The sequence below is a fragment of the Pezoporus wallicus genome, unplaced genomic scaffold (genome assembly GCF_028554395.1).
Source record: "Pezoporus wallicus isolate ANWC-B61680 ecotype Strahan unplaced genomic scaffold, APGP_CSIRO_Pwel_v1 contig_13737, whole genome shotgun sequence".
NCBI classification, from domain to species: domain Eukaryota; kingdom Metazoa; phylum Chordata; class Aves; order Psittaciformes; family Psittacidae; genus Pezoporus; species Pezoporus wallicus.
In genome coordinates this window covers 39837-57267 of record NW_026641629.1, presented here as the reverse complement: position 1 = coordinate 57267, position 17431 = coordinate 39837, and the positions used below count along the sequence as shown (strand labels likewise).

Here is a 17431-nt window from a genome sequence, read left to right as displayed (position 1 = left end):
GTCATATCTTTTTGCTGCATTTTTCTCCTAATAATTAAATAATGAATTTAATTCTAGAATTGAATTATGTCAGCTATTTGGATAGTGTTTTGGCTATTATTGAATAAAACATATTTAGTGATTATAATTAAGTTGTGTTCAATGAAGCTTACACAACAGTGATTTTAAATGATGTTCCTTGAAAAACTAGCTGTTATCATTGCTACAGGCTCTAATGCTGAAAACCATCACACTTGATCCTATCCTTCAAGTTAAATTACATAATGATTTCCACTAGGAATTCTATTCATGAAGGACCATAAAACAGGTTAGGGAATGAAAAAGATGCCATTGCCTTTGCAAGTATAATGTCTAGTACCTTTTTCTTAATTTCTGTTTGTATTGCATCACTTTGCTTTGGCTGAGTAGTCTGTGCTTTGGCTGAGTAGTCTGTGCTTCTGGGCTGCCAGTCAGAATAATGTATGAACGCTACATCAGTCTCATAAACAGAGCCAAAACGGTACTGATGTACAGGTGATATCACTGAGCAGGAGCCACATCAAGCATCACAAACCCCTTAATGTCTGAGAAATCTATGCAAACCAAGTCTACCTGAAGCTGCCTCATGCCACTGCTGTAGGGTATGATTTCAAATTGGACTGTTGAGCTCTCCATGGGGTCCATTCTTGCAACACTGAAAGAAAGAATACAGTTGTAAGTTCAAGCATGTGAAAAATTCTTACTATGTATTCTTCAGAGCCACAAATCTAAGACAGTATGGAAGGGAAGAGTCAGAGACTGCTGTGTTTGCATGCTCCTAGCACAGGTGGATGTAACGTTCCATGTTCACAGCCCCCACAAGACTATCCTTGAGGAATTAATTAAGCTGGAATGGATGTAGTGGAATAGTTGCAGTTCTCAACCTGTGATAGGGGATTAAGAATTGTATCATGAGGGCAAAATATATTGAGCACCTGAGGAACAATCAGAAGGATTACCTTTAGAAGGGCTCAAAACCAGCTGTATGTTACCCTGAACACTCACAACATTTACAGTACTGTAGATATGCTCATGCTGTATTTTGGTGTGGTAAATATAATTACCTGTTGATTTTATGTCCATGGTTTGAAAGGCTCTTGGCTGTCCAATACAAGGAGAGTGATACTAGCACCAGAAAACAGAGAGTGGGGAAAAAGGGCCTTTATGCTCTAAGGAGGTATTGAAGCTGAGCAAACCCAATATGGAAAGGCAAATTAAGGTTCAAGGTCACAATCTAGGCCTGAATTTTGTATTCAACGTAAATGAAGCCTTAGTGATTTTTATCATTATCCCACTTTTGCCATCTTGTTTTTGTTTTCCCCTCACAATTTCTTTGTGAAACTTCCCCAACATAAAAATTTTGAAGACTTTAAAAAACGTTTTAAAAATAATAACCATGGAGGAGATGGGAGAACAGTTTCTGTACAGTAAGTATATGGTAAATTGGTACGATAGCAGTGGACACATTTTTAAGACATTTCATTACAGTGTATGTCCTGGCTCTTTAGTAATTTAATATCTGAAGGAAGAAAAGGTACCATTTTTCCCCTTATCCTTCAAGGAGTGTTTTGCAAACCACAAAAAGAAGAAAGTTTTAAAACTTTTGCCCTTTAAGTAATTCAGTCACTAACTACAGGAGTGTTGAGTTACACGCTGTCATTAGAAGCAGGCTGTCTCTCTACTTCCTGAGCATTCTGTAATTCAAGGTTTGGCAAAGGAGGTGTAAAGAACTCCAAGTAGTATATGGAGAGTACTGATGTGGTGGTATTTTGTCCAAGGTTGGTGCAAACAAGACTCAGGAGGTTGTCTGATTCTTAAAAAAAGCCCACTTTTATTCCAGATTTCGCACAAAAGTGAAGAAGTTAGTAGCCGTATAGCGTTTACATACTTGATTCTGAGTTGCTCTTTGAGCAGGCCGCTACCTTCTGCTCTCAGGACACAGTCTGTCACCACTTCAGGCAGTGGGTTGGTAAATGTGACCTGCACATTAACAGCCTTGTGTACCACTGTTGGACCAAGGACCTAGAGAGAGGAAATGTTCTGCTCAGCCACGGCATTAGTCTCACTTCTTTCTCATGTTTTTTTTTCTCATTTAATTCCCACTGCAAACTACTTACCTTCTCTAGGGTCTCCTGGACAGGAAGGAGCCAAGAATTAATATATGTACTTATTTTTGGGCATCAGAGTTCAGGTTTGAACCCATTGTGGCTGGCTGATTTAGTCAGCCTAGTCCTAACTTTTTAGCTACGTCAGTGTATGGTGTTGAGTATAACACAGTGTATGATACTTACCAGACTGAGAACATAATGAGAATACAAATATTAATGTTAATTAACATAATGGAGAAAGTCCATCACCCCAGTTGCATTTCTCCATTGTTGAGTGTATGTTTATACAGAAGTTTCAGTCAACAGAAACATAAACCCTTCTTGAAACTTAGTCACTGAATTGAAGAAATTTAATTCGGGTGCCTGCCTTATATAAGATGACTCTTATTTGCATGATACAGCATAGAAGTCTTTTTACAAAGTCTCACTAAAACTTGGTATTCAGAAATCACCAGTCCTATAAAAATCCAGCATTTTGTTCCTCTGAGTAACTTTGCTTTTCCCATACGCTACTGACGGTGGTTTGGGATAGCTAATGTAGTCTGGAGCTCTGAAAGACTCCAGAAATTATCATACTCCCTGTATGTTGTTTGCAGTACGGTAGACAGACAGCATTCAATCCCATGTCTGATGCAGCATGTGAAATGTGCTGAGCTGTCCAAAAGAAGTTAGGCTAGTTAGACTAAATATTGCTTTTTATCCATTGTGCAACATCTGTCACGTGTCTGTCTTAAGGTAGTAAAGAAAAAAAAATAGCCTCTGGTTCTAATTATTCATCATTTGAGAAGATGTTACAAGGTGAAAAGTGCCCCTTTTCCTGATAAGGTAAAAGAACTTCTTTGAGGATTGGTAATAAGAAGCCTTACAGCCCCAGCCCCAGGTATTATCAGTTAAGTAGATTTCTTTTGTAAAAACCATGATTCCTAAATAAACTGGAAGAGAATAATTAGACTTCCCTGACAACAGTGGAGTCCTAGATGTGAACTAAATCTCTGTGTCTCTGTTTCCCAATGTCTGTCTGGAGATAATCTTACCTTGTAACCCTTGTAACACTGAACTTTTATCAACAAGCACTGACAAGAATGCCATAGCACAGCTATGTCTTGGAATAGTTTGCTTTTCTTTAGTGTATTTCATTTCACTTGTATCATATGGCTTGTTACTAGAGCCACAAGATCAAATAACCCTCAGGCATGATTTCACTTCCCACACTCATTTCCATGAGGAGTAAATGGAGTAAGGATTCTAGTTCTTCTCAGCACATCTCTACAGGGACACAAAGGGGACTAGCTTTTACCTTGATGGTGAGAAAAGGATGCTGAAGTACAATATCCTTCTCCACTAGAAGTGAGGCTCCCTGTTTGGTTTCACACACAGCAGTCACTAGGATCTTCCTGTCATCCATCAGAGCATTTTTATACTGGGAATAGGAGATCTTGATTGAAATCTTTTTCACTGGAATGTAAATAAAAACAGGGTTTCTCTCTCTTCTTTTTCCTGTGTCTAAGTACCAGCTATCTGTAATCTATCTGTATTTTAAGGAGCAAGGATGCTATCACCCTGGGGCTGTCCATTTGTGGGTGTGACAGCCCATAGACAGGAATGATGCTCATGGGTAACTTTTACTTACATTCACTAAACACTAAATTCCCAGATACGGTTTGGTAGCTGGACAGTTTGGAGGATGGATATATATGGCAACCCCTGCTGGTGGGTTTGGTTTTTTTTTCATCTATCTGAAGCTGAGCATTTAATGCCCCTTCCTTGCAAAGAAGGCAGAAGTGAGAAGGTGGATTGGTTTAAATGCCCTTTCTGAAGCAGCTGTCCAGCCTCTGCCTTAACGTCAGCCTGTGTGCAGCGGATCTCAGTACATTGGAAAAAATGTTAATCTACTGCTGGAACAATGGAAAGGCTTACAACGTGTGTGTGTTAGCTTCAGAGGGTAGCTATGTTAATCTCTTCTACATGTCTCATTTTTCAGCACTGGCCCTATAAAAGGGCAAAGGCTACTATCTGCAGGTAGTTCCTGTTCTGCTGCAAAAGATGTATGCTTATGATTCCTCCTTAAATCTGCATTTAGATTTTGCTTATGGGAAGCTGATATCCAAGTAGTCTCCTGTGTGCGTCTTGTAGTTGTTCTATCTTATCAAGAAAGGTCGTCTTAATGTAGAACTAATAATGACTGTGCTGGGTCAGACGAAAGGTCACCCAGCTCAGTATCCTTGCTGACAGTGCTCAAAGGCAAATGGTTAAGACAGGGCAAATACGTATGTTTCTCTTCCCCTGAATAGCCTTAACCTCCAGCCGTTTGCAGGTCCTGCGTTTCTTGAGCCATTCATTATTTCTATGTGATTTGGCCACAAACCAAAGCTATGTCTTGTTGTAAGCTGTAATAAAATTAAAATTACCTTCTTCAGATCCAAGTTTGATAGACCTAGACAACTGCAAAATCTCTGCCTTATGTTTTCTTGTGTAGAGAATGGCTGAAGCCCTCAGTTTAACCTTAACCATCTTGAAATCTGAGATTAAATTCTTGAGTGCCAAGGTTAGGAGGATGTCTTGGCCAATTACAGGAGATGCATCAAGGATCAGCTTCCCTGAGATACTGGGGGTTTGTGCAGGCTGTGTCATATTTTGTCTCCATGTTACTGAAGATTGTCTTCTGTGTCTTTTAATTTTGGTTCTTTTCCCAGTGCGTCTTACCCCAAGCAGCTTCAGTGCCTTTTTATACACCTGCCTTTCTTTCCGGGATCCTGCTTTGAAAGATAACATGGTCAGAGGTCTCGTGAATGTTCAGTATAGTGCAAGGCAGCTATGATTGCTCTCAATAAATACAGTTTAGGAAAGCTGAGGAGGGCAAAAATATACCCAAAGAGAAAGTGAGGTCTAACCTGAATAATTGTCATACAAAAGCAAATGAGTGTACATGGAACGTAAAACCTGCCTGTCAGCTTCAGCTGGCTGATCATAGGCACTTGTTAGAAGTTATGAGCCTGGAAGAGCTGATCAGCTGACAGTGAGCCCTACAACTTTGAAAATTCACAATTCCTTTGCTCCAGAAGAAGTAAAGAAAGGTCGGAAAGCAGTAAAGAAAGGTCAGAAAGAAGTAAAGAAAAGTCAGTGCTCAATCCAATGAAGGCCTAAATTCTTTTCACTTCTGACCATCAGTGGCTAGGCAACTGTAATAAAGAGCTTACCTTCTGGATATTTGTAATTAGCAGTGACATCCACACGGGAGTTGGTGCCCACTGCTTTGGTGCTGATACATTTTCCAATCTTCCTAGTATCGGAATAAATTCTCTCTTTTCTTTTGTTGCTATAGTGAATCCAGGTAACACAGTCAGCATTCACTGCTGCAAATACAAATGAACTGTCATAATCCAGGTTCACGTCCCCTTCCTTAATGGCTCTAGTGGAGGCAGGACCACACTGATATATGCCTGTATTAGAGAGAGGGAGAAGTTAAATGACTGCCTGCTGCAAAAGAACACAAATCCTTGTGCTGACGGCAAGAAGGAGAGGTAGTCACTCCAAAGACGCATTTGGATAAAGTGCTGCGTTTCTACATCTGTGTAGAAACGGATATCCAGAGATTCCACTTCCATTTTCTATCAAAAGGAAAGAGCACAGAGGAGGTTGTAAGGCTACTAAGGTGTAGGAAACACTTTTTATGATGTGTACTGTATGAAATGTTCTAACCCTCCAAAGCTTGCAAAGCTGCATGCTAAGCTGTTTTGTGAAAGGAAAGGATGGCACCGAGTCTGAAGTGTAGTCAGACTTACGAGATGCGAGCCATCAATGCTGTGTGTGTGCATTGAGAAGAACCAGGAAACTAAGTTTGGTAAACTCAGTAGCGGGGAATGTGAAGCACTTTATCTGGAGTTTGATGGGTTTTAAATGGCCAAATAAATTATTCTTTTGATGGAGGTAATCAAACTAGATCAAATAAGTTGTGTCTTTGTTAGTAAATGAAGCTAGAGCCAAAGTGTGAACCCAAGTGCTGGCTATTGGTTGTCAACACTGTTTACTTGCTAGCAAGCTCCCTAGTGTGGTTATTTCTTCCCTTGTCAATGAGATATCTTTCAGACAGTGGCTGTGAAGAATTCAGGGAATGGAACAGGGATTGTTCCCCGCAGGTTGTGCTGTTATTTTGGTCTGGTACAGAGAGTTCAGTGCTGTGAACAAAAGCCATTCTATGTCACTTGGTTTCAGAACCAGAGAACAGTTTGGAGTTTCTTTCATGTGGCTTTGTATATATATGCCATGTTGTTGGATGCCACAGGGATATCATATATTCCTACCCATTCCAGAGAGTCCTGTAAAGTACAGGGTATAGTCATGGGGCATATTTTATTTTCTGGTGTAAACTGTTTGGTTCAGCCCTGTGACTATAGGCTCTGAAATCTTTACTTAGCATCTTACTAAAAGGGATTTTAGTAAGATATAGTAAGATAAGGGTGTTTTAGCTATATCTGTCCAGTCCAAGCCAGCAAATGTGTCTAATGCCAGCAGTGTGCCCTTGCAGCAAGGAAGGCCAACAACATCCAGGGCCACATCCGGAAGGCCATTGCCAACAGGTCAAGGGGCATGATCCTTTCCTTCTACTCAGCACTGGTGAGACCACATCTGGAGCGCTGTGTCTAGTTCTGTGCTCCTTGTACAGGAAAGATACGGACATATGTGAGCAAGTCCTTCAGAGTGCCACAAAAAAGATTAAGGGATGATAACTGGGGCTGTTCTTCCTGAAGGGAAGGCCTGGTGGAATCTTATCAATGTGTATAAATACCTGGTGGGAGGGCATAAAGGGGACAGAATCAGACTCCTCAGGAATATCCAGTGAAAGGACAAGTAGCAGTGGGCAGAAATTGAAACACAGGAAATTCAATTTAAACAGAAGGAAAAACTTTTACCGTGAGGGTGGTCAACCTCTGCAACAGTTTGCCCAGGGAGCTTGTAGAATATCCATCCTATGAAATATTCAAAACCCCACTGGATAGGGTCCTGAGAAACCTTTACTAATTGACCCTGTGCTGAGCAGGGGATTGGAGTAAACAAACTCTGAAGGTTTACCTTAGCTATTCTGTGTCATTTTATGAATCTCTTAGGAGCTCAGACAAGCAAGGGTGAGGTAGGTGAACTTAAGATGGGCTGGCTTTTCTGGAGGCAGAAGATAAAATGAAAGAACTGCATGCTGGTAGGCAATCCAGAGGCTGACAGAAAAGCATTTACTGGAGATTGATGTGGGTATTACTTTTCTTCTGCACCTGAATTAATGCTACATCTACAGAGAGCAGACGGAAGAGAGCTATCCTGAAATTTCAGAACCAGTTCTTAGGAGTAACAGTATCTACAGCTTTTTGTATTTACAGCAGTGTTACCTTTGCTCCTTTCCTGGGGCGTTGCATCCAGAACCTGCCATCCATCATAAAAAGAGCCAAGATCTCTTCTAATGAACCAGCTTTCATTCCAAACATGGAAATTCCTATAAGGGAGGTAGAATAAGGAATCTCTAATTCATACAATTAATTTTGTGTTGAAAGATTTGGTACATTTCTGGTAGAGTGCATGAAATAACCCTTGTTGAGTGATTGAAAACTCTGTGGAGAGACCAGCTGCCAACTCCTTTTTTGAGTACCTTCTCTAGCCTTCTTTGCTATTTTTTTTGTGTTCAGATCTCTGAGAAATGTTGGGATGTTATGAGAAAAATGTTACAAGGAAAATAATTCATTGCGGAGTCAAGTGTTGAAGAATTCTGGACATTCCAGAGCAACATACTTTACAGCCAAAGGTCTCCTGTGCACATTGCTATCTGCTGGTATTTATTTCACAGTTGCTTTGTACTTCATGTCACATATAGCCATTTGGTCCCCATAGTATAGTGTGCTTAGTCACTGAAACACGCATGCAGTACAACTCATGTGCAGTCTGGTATTTTCTGTCTAGAAAGAAATGGCATGTTCTTCCTAAGGGATGGATTTATTTCTCAGCTGCATTAAATGTATCATTTTTACTTTGGTAACCTCACAGTACTGTGCAAGGGATGCATAATGGTAACCATGAGAGACTTAAGACAATTAACAGCATGTAGCACAGAACTGGGTTTAAAACTGGGGCTTCTGAGAGTGCACTGCTCTGGGAATTGAGAGACCAGCTGGTTCCAGTTTTGGGCAAGAGGTGAATCACTTCAATTTGTTTTTTTTTTTTTATTATTTAAACTTTCATACAGTAGAGACAAAATTAGCAGTTATATTTTCAAATTATATGTTCAATAGCAGTGGTACAAAGTATCTCCTCTGCTAATTTTTTGTAATGCTGAAACTGACCACATGCTGCATTTCTGAACACTCCGCTGATTATTTGTTATAGGGTTTTATAGCACTGGGAGCATGTGGTTTTTCAGAAGCATGATCTTTTAATTAGAGGAGAATATAATGGAATAAATACTAAGAGAAAGAAATAATTGTATTTACCACACACTGTCTTCGGTCAAGTGCAGGGTCTTTCCAGAAATGTCAACGTACTTATCAACACTTAGATTTATATTCCTGTCATGAGCAGAGTTGAAGTTTGTAATAACACGAGTAGGTATTCCCAAGGATCGCAGAACTGCAATATAGAATAGCATGAAAATGATGTAAATCCATTATACAGACATTTAGAAAGTATTTTTCTGGTCTTTTTTTTTTTGGAAAAGCAGTCTAGTGTATATGTTTTCAGTGAGGAAACAAGCCCTCAGAAACCTCCCTCTTGGATAATGATGGAAGTCACTGTCATTGTGCACAATTGCTTAGAAGACGGTTCCACTCGCATGACATTCTTAGCTGCCATGTTCTTTTGAAGAGTTAGATTCACCCATTTATTTTAATCTTTAATTCTTCATCCTGTTCTCTTTCCCATTTTCTCCCTGTGTTTGTTTCTGTGTCGCCTTCTTTTTCTTCTTCCTGTCTGAGACATACCACTCATTTACATTATTTTTCCTTTGTGTTTTCCCAAAAGTGACTCTTGTCTCAGAGCAGGTCTGAATGGAAACTGCTAAGATGAAACGCTTTTCCCAACTTGCAGCTCCTTTTATAGGTCCTCCAAAATGTGATTTGTTTTTTTGTCATCAGTAGGTAAGACACAACACTGGCATTGCGAGGACATAGAAGAGCACTGATTTTAATTTGACCTCTAGCTTTGAAACAGGAAACCTTGCTGTTTTCAGCCTGCAAACTGCTTTGCATTTTGTTTGGCGATTCAGAAAATTGGGGTGCAGTACTACAACTTATGGCTGTTTAAAATAGAACAAAATAACCCTTTATGAATGGAAAGCATAGATTCTTAACTCTCTCTGTCAAAACTTCAACATCAGAAAGTTAAAGATACAGAAATTCTAGTACGCTTCCTTTCTGATAGTATTTTTCACCCCTTCATGTATACCTGTGCACATGACTCCTGCAAAGACCCAGCACTGGCCGTACCGGACAGGTTTGTATCTCCCCCTGTACCACTTTCGAAGGATGGTCACACTTCCACTCCACTGCAGGGGGTTGGTTCCTGAGCAGTATTTTCCATTCCATTTCCCTTCCACTACTCCTTTTTCATCATTGCTGTTAACCTGAAAGAGTCCTTCTCATGAGAGAATTGAAACATTTACAGAAGAAGGGAGAGAGGGAATGACCCTCTTTGTGCCACCTTTCTCATTGGCTGAGTGGTGGGGTATAGTATTTGAATCCAAGATAGAATTTTGCCTGCTCACATGCAACAGTTGGAATGTGGTAGTAAGGCATGTATTCTTTATAAAATGGAAAACTTCTCAGTGGTGTAGTTGTGCAGTATGTTTGTGAGGGTGAGGGTGTGTTGAGAAGATGTAACTGTTCAAGGAAATACATACAGGTCCCCCTTAATAAATACCCTTTAAGTGAAGAATACTAAATACACACATGAAATGCGGCTATGCCAACACTGGTTTTCCAAAATATTTCATGCTTCTCTTGGTGTTTGAAAAACTTAGCAAATGATTTCAGAATGGACACAAGCTTTCCAAATTAGTGAAAGATCTGTTCCCAGGTTACCCAGAGAAGCTGTGGCTGACCCATCCCTGGCAGTGTTCAAGGCCAGGTTGGACAGGGCTTGGGGCAGCCTGGTCTAGTGGCAGCTTTCTTTGCATATGGCAGGGAGATGGAACTGGATGAGCTTTAAGTTCCCCAAACCATTGTATTATTTTTGATTCTATTGGTTTTGAAAATATATCTCCATTTTGTCTCTTCTTTCTTTTTGCAGAAAAGTTAGCTACTTCAATAAAACATCAAGGGATTCACCATAAAGTATTGGGGTTTTTGTTAGTAAGTGCGTTGTACAGCTGTAACTAATTGATCACTTTACCATAGCACTGACAACCCTGCTCACGTAGATAGGATTGTTTCGGTTGGATACATCAACAGCTGGATCTTGGCAGTGGTTCAGGCTTCGATCCAGTATAGCCAGAGAGATATCAAGGATATCCTCTTCAAACTGAAATCAAAACAATCAATAAATTAAAGGCTAATTTCATAAATCAACCCAAGAGTGAACTCCCCACCAACTTTCTTTCTCCTAGTGCAATAGCATGATGTTGGTAATATAGGAATTTTCTATACTGTTAAAGAAAATAGGGCCACAAAGAAAACAAGCATTACACTGCTGAGCCTCCATAGTATTTGAAGGACAGCATATTTCTGAGCATGGTTTGGGGCCATTGCTAGCATTCACATGGCCTAGTGGAACACAAAAGACCACTCCAGATCTGGCTCAGCAGGCTTCTCACTCTCGCACATCCTGTCATGCTCCCACAGGTACCCTTATGTTATAAAAGCTGATGGACTGTCTATACCTTACATCAGATGATCTGAATGGAAAGAAATCCACAGAAATAATTATTGTGGATTAGATTCACTGGGACACTGTGTTGGGTCCAGGGTGCCAAAGTGCTGTGCTGCATGGATGCAGTCAGGCTAGGATGCTGCGTGACCTCTAAGACAGAAAGCAGGTCTGGCCTTGTTTCATTTATTACTGTAAAAGTAGTCGCAGTGATCAGGAGGAGCACTGTGTACAACTGCTAGTGCAAAAGTGAATCATGAAGTGCTCAGGAATGGTTTTGACTGTCCCAGCGAGTTGCAGGATGGCAATGTGACTGCATATAGACTGGAGCTATGACTGTAGCAGTTATGCTTAAAAAGCCAAACGGATTTTCAGAAATCCCAAATTGAGTTACTTCAGTTGAGTAGATTTGGGATATCCTTTTAGTATCTTCTGCCCCATTATTGAACCAACTCTGTAAATATTTAGATGTACTAGCCTTGCAATACCTAGAGGTTAATACTGTCATAATTTTCCTTGCCCTTTACAAGGGTCAAGAAACAAGTAGAATTTTGCCATTTTCTGTAATAGGCAAAAGAAAACAAAAGTTATGCTTTGTTTCTTTTATTTTGGTATTAGCACATGCCAGACAGGGAAGATGATCCTGATGATGCTGTAATGTGTCGATAAATGAGATATATATCTGCAAGTAAATCAGAAGTGAGAGAGGAATTCTGAACTCTTATGCTACAAGATAATTTTTGTCCCTTCTCAAGAGCCTATTTGCCTAATAATGTTCTTATTTTCAACATTCTAAAATAGGTGATGCTGTTTACCTGTCCATAGTTCCAAGCTTCTTGTTGAATATATTTTTCCACTCCCTGAAATATGATTCCACTCTCATTCAGGACATACTCCCATCTCTCCTTTTCATTAGCCATATAGACATCATCATCTAGAAGCAGAATGAGACATACTGACTGAAAGCAAAGTTATCTTGCTGTACGTGAAAATCTCATTTGAAGGGGAGTTCAGAAACAGGTCAGGCTGCCTGTGCATTCACACTTAGGACTCCATAATCATTTACAGAGTGAATAATAGAAGCATGAAGTCCTTTAAGGGGAACTGGCTATGCTCCTGTCCCTTCACTAATCTCAGTATGTGTCTTACTGGTAGATACCACTTGGTTTATAACTGAATGCAAGTATCAGGGGAGGAAAAATACAGAATAAATATTTGGAATATTTTCTGCCTCTGATTTCTTACTCTACAAGCAAAAGATAGGGTCTATGATGCTTTGCAGCACTGAAGGGGCAAAAACTTAATCCTTGATGTTGAATTAAAAAAAATCTTTCTGTAGCTGTGACTGTCAGTTGCATGCTTTACCATGACACCCGGATTTCCTGGCTGAGACACAATGAGTTATTTGAACGATATGATACATCAAAACATACTTGGACACCAGGGATTGAAGAGTAGCACAAATTGGCCCAGGAGTGTTGAAGAGCTCTTGTTCCCAGAAACAATGTGGAGCTTGAGTTTGTATCGTCCAATGACAGCATTGGCTGGGCTGCATATTATGAAGTTCATGCAGCCAGGCTCACTGGGCTCTTGGGTTGCACTCCAGCCACTGGCACCCTTTTCAGAAAGGTTAAATATGGCTTTGGTCTGCTGCGATTCTGCTGGAGATGGTCCTGACAGAGGGAAGAGGGACAGCAATTCTGAATGACAGCTGTAGGTGACAAACTTGGGGTCAGTGATGATCTTAATTCTGTATTTTTTTGAAGAGTACATCGAGAGATTGTGGTGTGTCAGGTCAAATGCTTATTCAACGTAAACTAGCTGCACTCTGATCCAGAGAATCTCTGTAACCTTTTAGATGCACAGCCCAGTAAAGGTGAGCACACCCATAATCATTTTAGATGAGCTTGTTGTCCTGAAAAGAAAATATGCAGGCAGGATGGTCACACATTGTAATACACATTTCATTAAGAGTTGATAGCTGCCCGGAGAATTTTTTGGAGAATTTTTTTGGGGAAGGCACGGTTTACAAATGGAGTCATATAGATGTTCTCATAGTAGGGAATACATGAAGTTAATCAAGGGCTGTTTAAGCAGGTGAAGAAGAGAGTTAGGAGTGGGGGTGGGTGGTCTGTGGTCTGAGAGAGGTGGAGTTGTAAAAATGTTTGGGGATCATAAAATGAATGATCACAAAGTGAATGATCACAGAATGAGAATGGCCCCTACCTTTCTGTTAATTGTTACCTTAACTGTCTTTTGCCTTGAGGTACAGATGAAACTTTAAAATGGGAGCTCCTAAGCCTAACAGGACAACAAATCCTGAATTTATACAGGACAAAGTTTAATGATTCCGGAATGGACCACATAGCTGTAAGGCACTTGTGTTTTGGAGCTGCAGTGACTTGGATGAGAGTGTTGTGGGGAAATTACCTGTGCTTGCAATAAAGGTGAAGTTGTCCCCAGATTGCACTGTTGTTCGGAGGTTCAGAGTGATATTGAAGTCCTGACCTCTCCTCAAAATTGCTTCTGTGCTGCTGTAATCAGAGGTGTGGTGTGCAGCTTTATTTAGTTTGGATTGCCAGTTGACATTTACTATTTTCAGGGCTAGAAAGACACAAGGCAATTTAATTAAAACATTGTTCCTTCAAGCATGTACATCTTTTCAGCTTGTGCAATGTAATTTTATTATATGGCTGGATTTACATGCTCTAGTAAAATAAGCAATGACAACTTGGAGGAACAGCTGCCGTATCTTTCATGCAGGCAACTTTCAGAGACAGAAAAAAACATCTATTCGGAGAATTCATCTTTCATTTAAAAAATAAATCAAAAAAGCTATTGTATTTAGATAAGACTTTGTAAAAAGTTTGAAGAGGCTGTTCTGCTGTACCATGTTCCTGCTCGTTTTTCTGGGGGAGTTCTCTAGTTCCCAGAATGCTTTAAAGATGTACAGAAAGAAGTATTAAAACTCATGAGCAAGTGTATGCCTGATCCTGGAAATGCTGTATGACAGCTGATGAAGAAAAGGCTGGTATCGTCATTGTTGGAGTTGCACATTATCTTCTTCTATATCTTGTATCTCAGTTATTTACAGTTTTGTTGCTTGAAGCTAGGTGTTTTTTCATGCTCTGTTGGAGAAAGATAACCAGTGGAGGACAGATGGTAGCATTAGGTCTGGTATATCTTCAGGCAGTGCTAGGGATTGATCGATTATATCATGATGAAACCCACTTGGAGTATTGAGACCCTACTTGAAGCACCGTGTGCAGTTCTGGCATCCCCGGCATAAGAAGGACATGGAGCTGCTGGAGTGAGTCCAGAGAAGGCCACAAGGATGATCAGGGGCTGTAGGACCTCCCATACGAAGACAGGCTGAGAACACTGGGGCTGTTCAGCCTGGAGAAGAAGAGCTGCATGAAGACCTCACAGCAGCTTCCAGTGTCTGAAGGGGGCTACAATGACGCTGGAGAGGGACCTTCATTAGGTACTGTAGTGATGGGACAAGGAACAACTTGCTCTAGTGAAATGTGGCCATGCCTGTGGCAGGGGGTTGGAACTGGATGAGCTTTAAGGTCCTTTCCAACATTAACCATTCTATGATAGATTGCCCACTATTGAAAATGGGACACTTAAGCACAGATTGTTACAAAAGCTTTCAACCTTTCTTGATCCTTGATCAGTTAAAAAAAACAATGACAACAACAAAACAACAAACAGAAACAAAGCAGAAAAAATACAGAACCCTCTATGAATTCGTGTGTTTGAGAAGCGCCTTTCCCCAGTACAGAATCATAGAATCATAGAATAGTTTGGGTTGGAAAGGACCTTAAGATCATCTCATTCCACCCCCCTCTGCCATGGGCAAGGCTGCCTCACAACAGACCATGTTGCCCAAGTCTCTGTCCAACCTGGCCTTCAACACTGCCAGGGATGGAGCATTTACCAGTTCTTTGGGCACCCTGTGCCAGCGCCTCACCACCCTCAGAGTAAAGAATTTCCTTATATCTAACCTGAACTTCCCCTGTTTAAGTTTAAACCCATCACCCCTTGTCCTATTGCTAAAGTCCTTGAAGAGTCCCAATATGATATTCCAAAGGAATCTCACTTGACAAAAACTTCCTACCATGACTAGAGCATGTTAACCCTTTGCAGACCAATGGGATTGGTTTACCACCACCTTCAATCACTTAATGAAGTTCATATCTGAAGAAATCCATATGGTTCTACTACAGAAATAGAGATGGTGGGATTTGAGATTACATTAATTTTTCACCTTCTAGATAGACTCCACGTGTGTCTGTTATATGATGCATCTTTCTAACTAGAAATCTTTCCAGTCAGCGTAAGAATCAGAGCAGGTGCAATGTCATACATAGATAGCACAGGTTAATTGTAGACACACTGCAGGGAGGTGAACTGGGAGTCCAGAGGCCATCAAGTGACTTGTCTAAGGCCAGACATCAATTTGATGTCACAGAGGAATTACAGCCTGGAATTTCTGTGTGGCAGTTTGCCCAAATCACAAGTCAAAAATATTGAGTATGTGGCTGCAAAAGCCACTGTATAGACCAGTTAATGGATATGGTAGAAAAATACTTTCTTATTCTAGTAGAATAACCCATAAATGCAATTAACCTAAAAAGAACCAAACAGCCAAGAGAACAGCCAGATGTAATTTATCTTGTTTCCTCAGCAAATGTCACTCATCTGTATTGGAAGAGTGATATCTGGAGCAATCAGCCTGTTTTTAACTTACCTGCCATAACGTTTTTTTCTTCTTCTCTACACTTGTGCGTAGTTCAGGTTATGGATACAAAAGTGTGCAAGAACATTCTGAATCCTCTTCCACCAGCACGAGTAACAAAAGGTTTAGGACTCAACTGTACAACTTAGAATTTATACAACTTGGGTGTGACCTGTGGTTGCAGTGTGGTTACTGTTTTTGTAGTAATGTCCTACGTGAGCATCTACTTATGATGGCTTTAATTGCAGTCTTGATTCTAATTATGCTTATTTAAGACTGGTGAATGGCTGAGGCAAGATGATAAACAGCATCCTGATGTCTTAATTACTAAGAGAAGAAAACATCCCAAATTGGACCTAATGAGGAAATAAAGTCTGAAGTAGACAGAAGCAGCTTAATTTTGGATGGTTGTGTTTATGTCGGTTTAGGTTTTTGACAGTATGTACATAGGGCAGGTATAGACAAATATACATATCGTAGAGCATGGATGTTTGGGACACAGAGTGATCTGATTAGTTTGCAATAGCATAAACCAGTTTTGGTTTTTTTTTTTAAAGGCAGGTCTGACTGAAGACCTTTCACATAACTGCATAGAATTCATTCTTTCCTGGAAGCACACAGGTGTGACGTTCTGATGATCTGTTCCCGACATGATTACCTGTAATACGCCTTTCTTAGTAAAAAGCAATGCATCCCACTGAGATGACATTGTTATTACTATGGAGTCACCTGTGTACCAGGATTTCATGGCAGCCTCTGCTCTTAAAAATTTTTCTTTATAGCTTGGTGTTCATAACACAGGTACGTAGTTTCTCTGTAGCTATTTGGCATGACGTCTTGAGCTGAGCCCTGAAGGAGGCTATGGAGCTCTTGTGCTGTGTGAGCCCTGCCCACTCTAGTTTCAGACACTCTCTTCTCCACTCTTGAAGCTTGCTCATGCTCTTTCCTCCCTCATCCTGTTTCACGATTTATCTACAAACATGCCCTGCCAGTTGGTCCTGAGAGGAGGCTGTGCACTGTTCCCAACTTTCGCTGGACTGTACTGAGGAGGAAGGGGTGATCACTTACTTTCCTCACCCCTACACTTCTACATTGTGTTTTTTTCTGTCTGGTGCTGTTTTGGTTTTGTTACAAATTTGTATCATGATTGATGGCAACCTGGGCAAATTAACTACCTGCAGCTTAAATTTATTTTTAAAGAAGAATCTAAAGTTTTATTATGGTTTCTCGTGCATTATCTTCATTAAGAATTTGTGATCGTGTCTGGATGTGTCAGACTGAAATATCAGCTGTCTGACAAAAGTTGTCCGTATCGAACTTCTGACATCTCTGTGGTTCAGAATTTTGGCCATATTCTGCTTTAAACATTTTATACATCTGACATCAAATCTAAATCTTCAGGCTTGGCAGACCTGTTTGTACGTCATTACTGCTTCACGCTCTACTTAAGCAACATGGCCAGGTGGTTACTGTGTCCTGTCAGTCGTTACCTTTCCTAGCAGTCCCTCAAGAAGCTATATTGCCTGCAGTAATAGAGAATCCTTTAAGGCTACTTGAAAGTGAGTTTCAGGTGAAACCTGGTACCCAGCAATGTAGGATCAGGAACTTGCAAAAGAGGCATCTATATGCAAACACTGTGCCAGAGGTATGGAGGAGGGGCTGCCTGGGAATGAGTTACATTGGGAAGGTTTGAAGACAAATTTGTTCCTTCTCTTCAGTGACC

General features: G+C 40.5%; 1 protein-coding gene across 1 annotated transcript; it reads right to left on the bottom strand.

The window, feature by feature from the left end:
* Positions 1-519: 519 nt before the first annotated feature.
* LOC130607541 (protein-glutamine gamma-glutamyltransferase 6-like) lies at positions 520-14242 on the bottom strand. Its single transcript, XM_057424726.1, has 13 exons — positions 14196-14242; positions 13395-13606; positions 12398-12637; positions 11780-11898; positions 10491-10619; positions 9546-9723; positions 8597-8732; positions 7505-7608; positions 5324-5566; positions 4535-4879; positions 3424-3581; positions 1907-2040; positions 520-673 (listed from the first exon to the last, which is right to left on the bottom strand). Exons 1-13 carry the CDS (start codon positions 14240-14242, stop codon positions 520-522), a joined length of 2199 nt encoding a protein of 732 aa, XP_057280709.1.
* Between the last annotated feature and the right edge of the window lie 3189 nt (positions 14243-17431).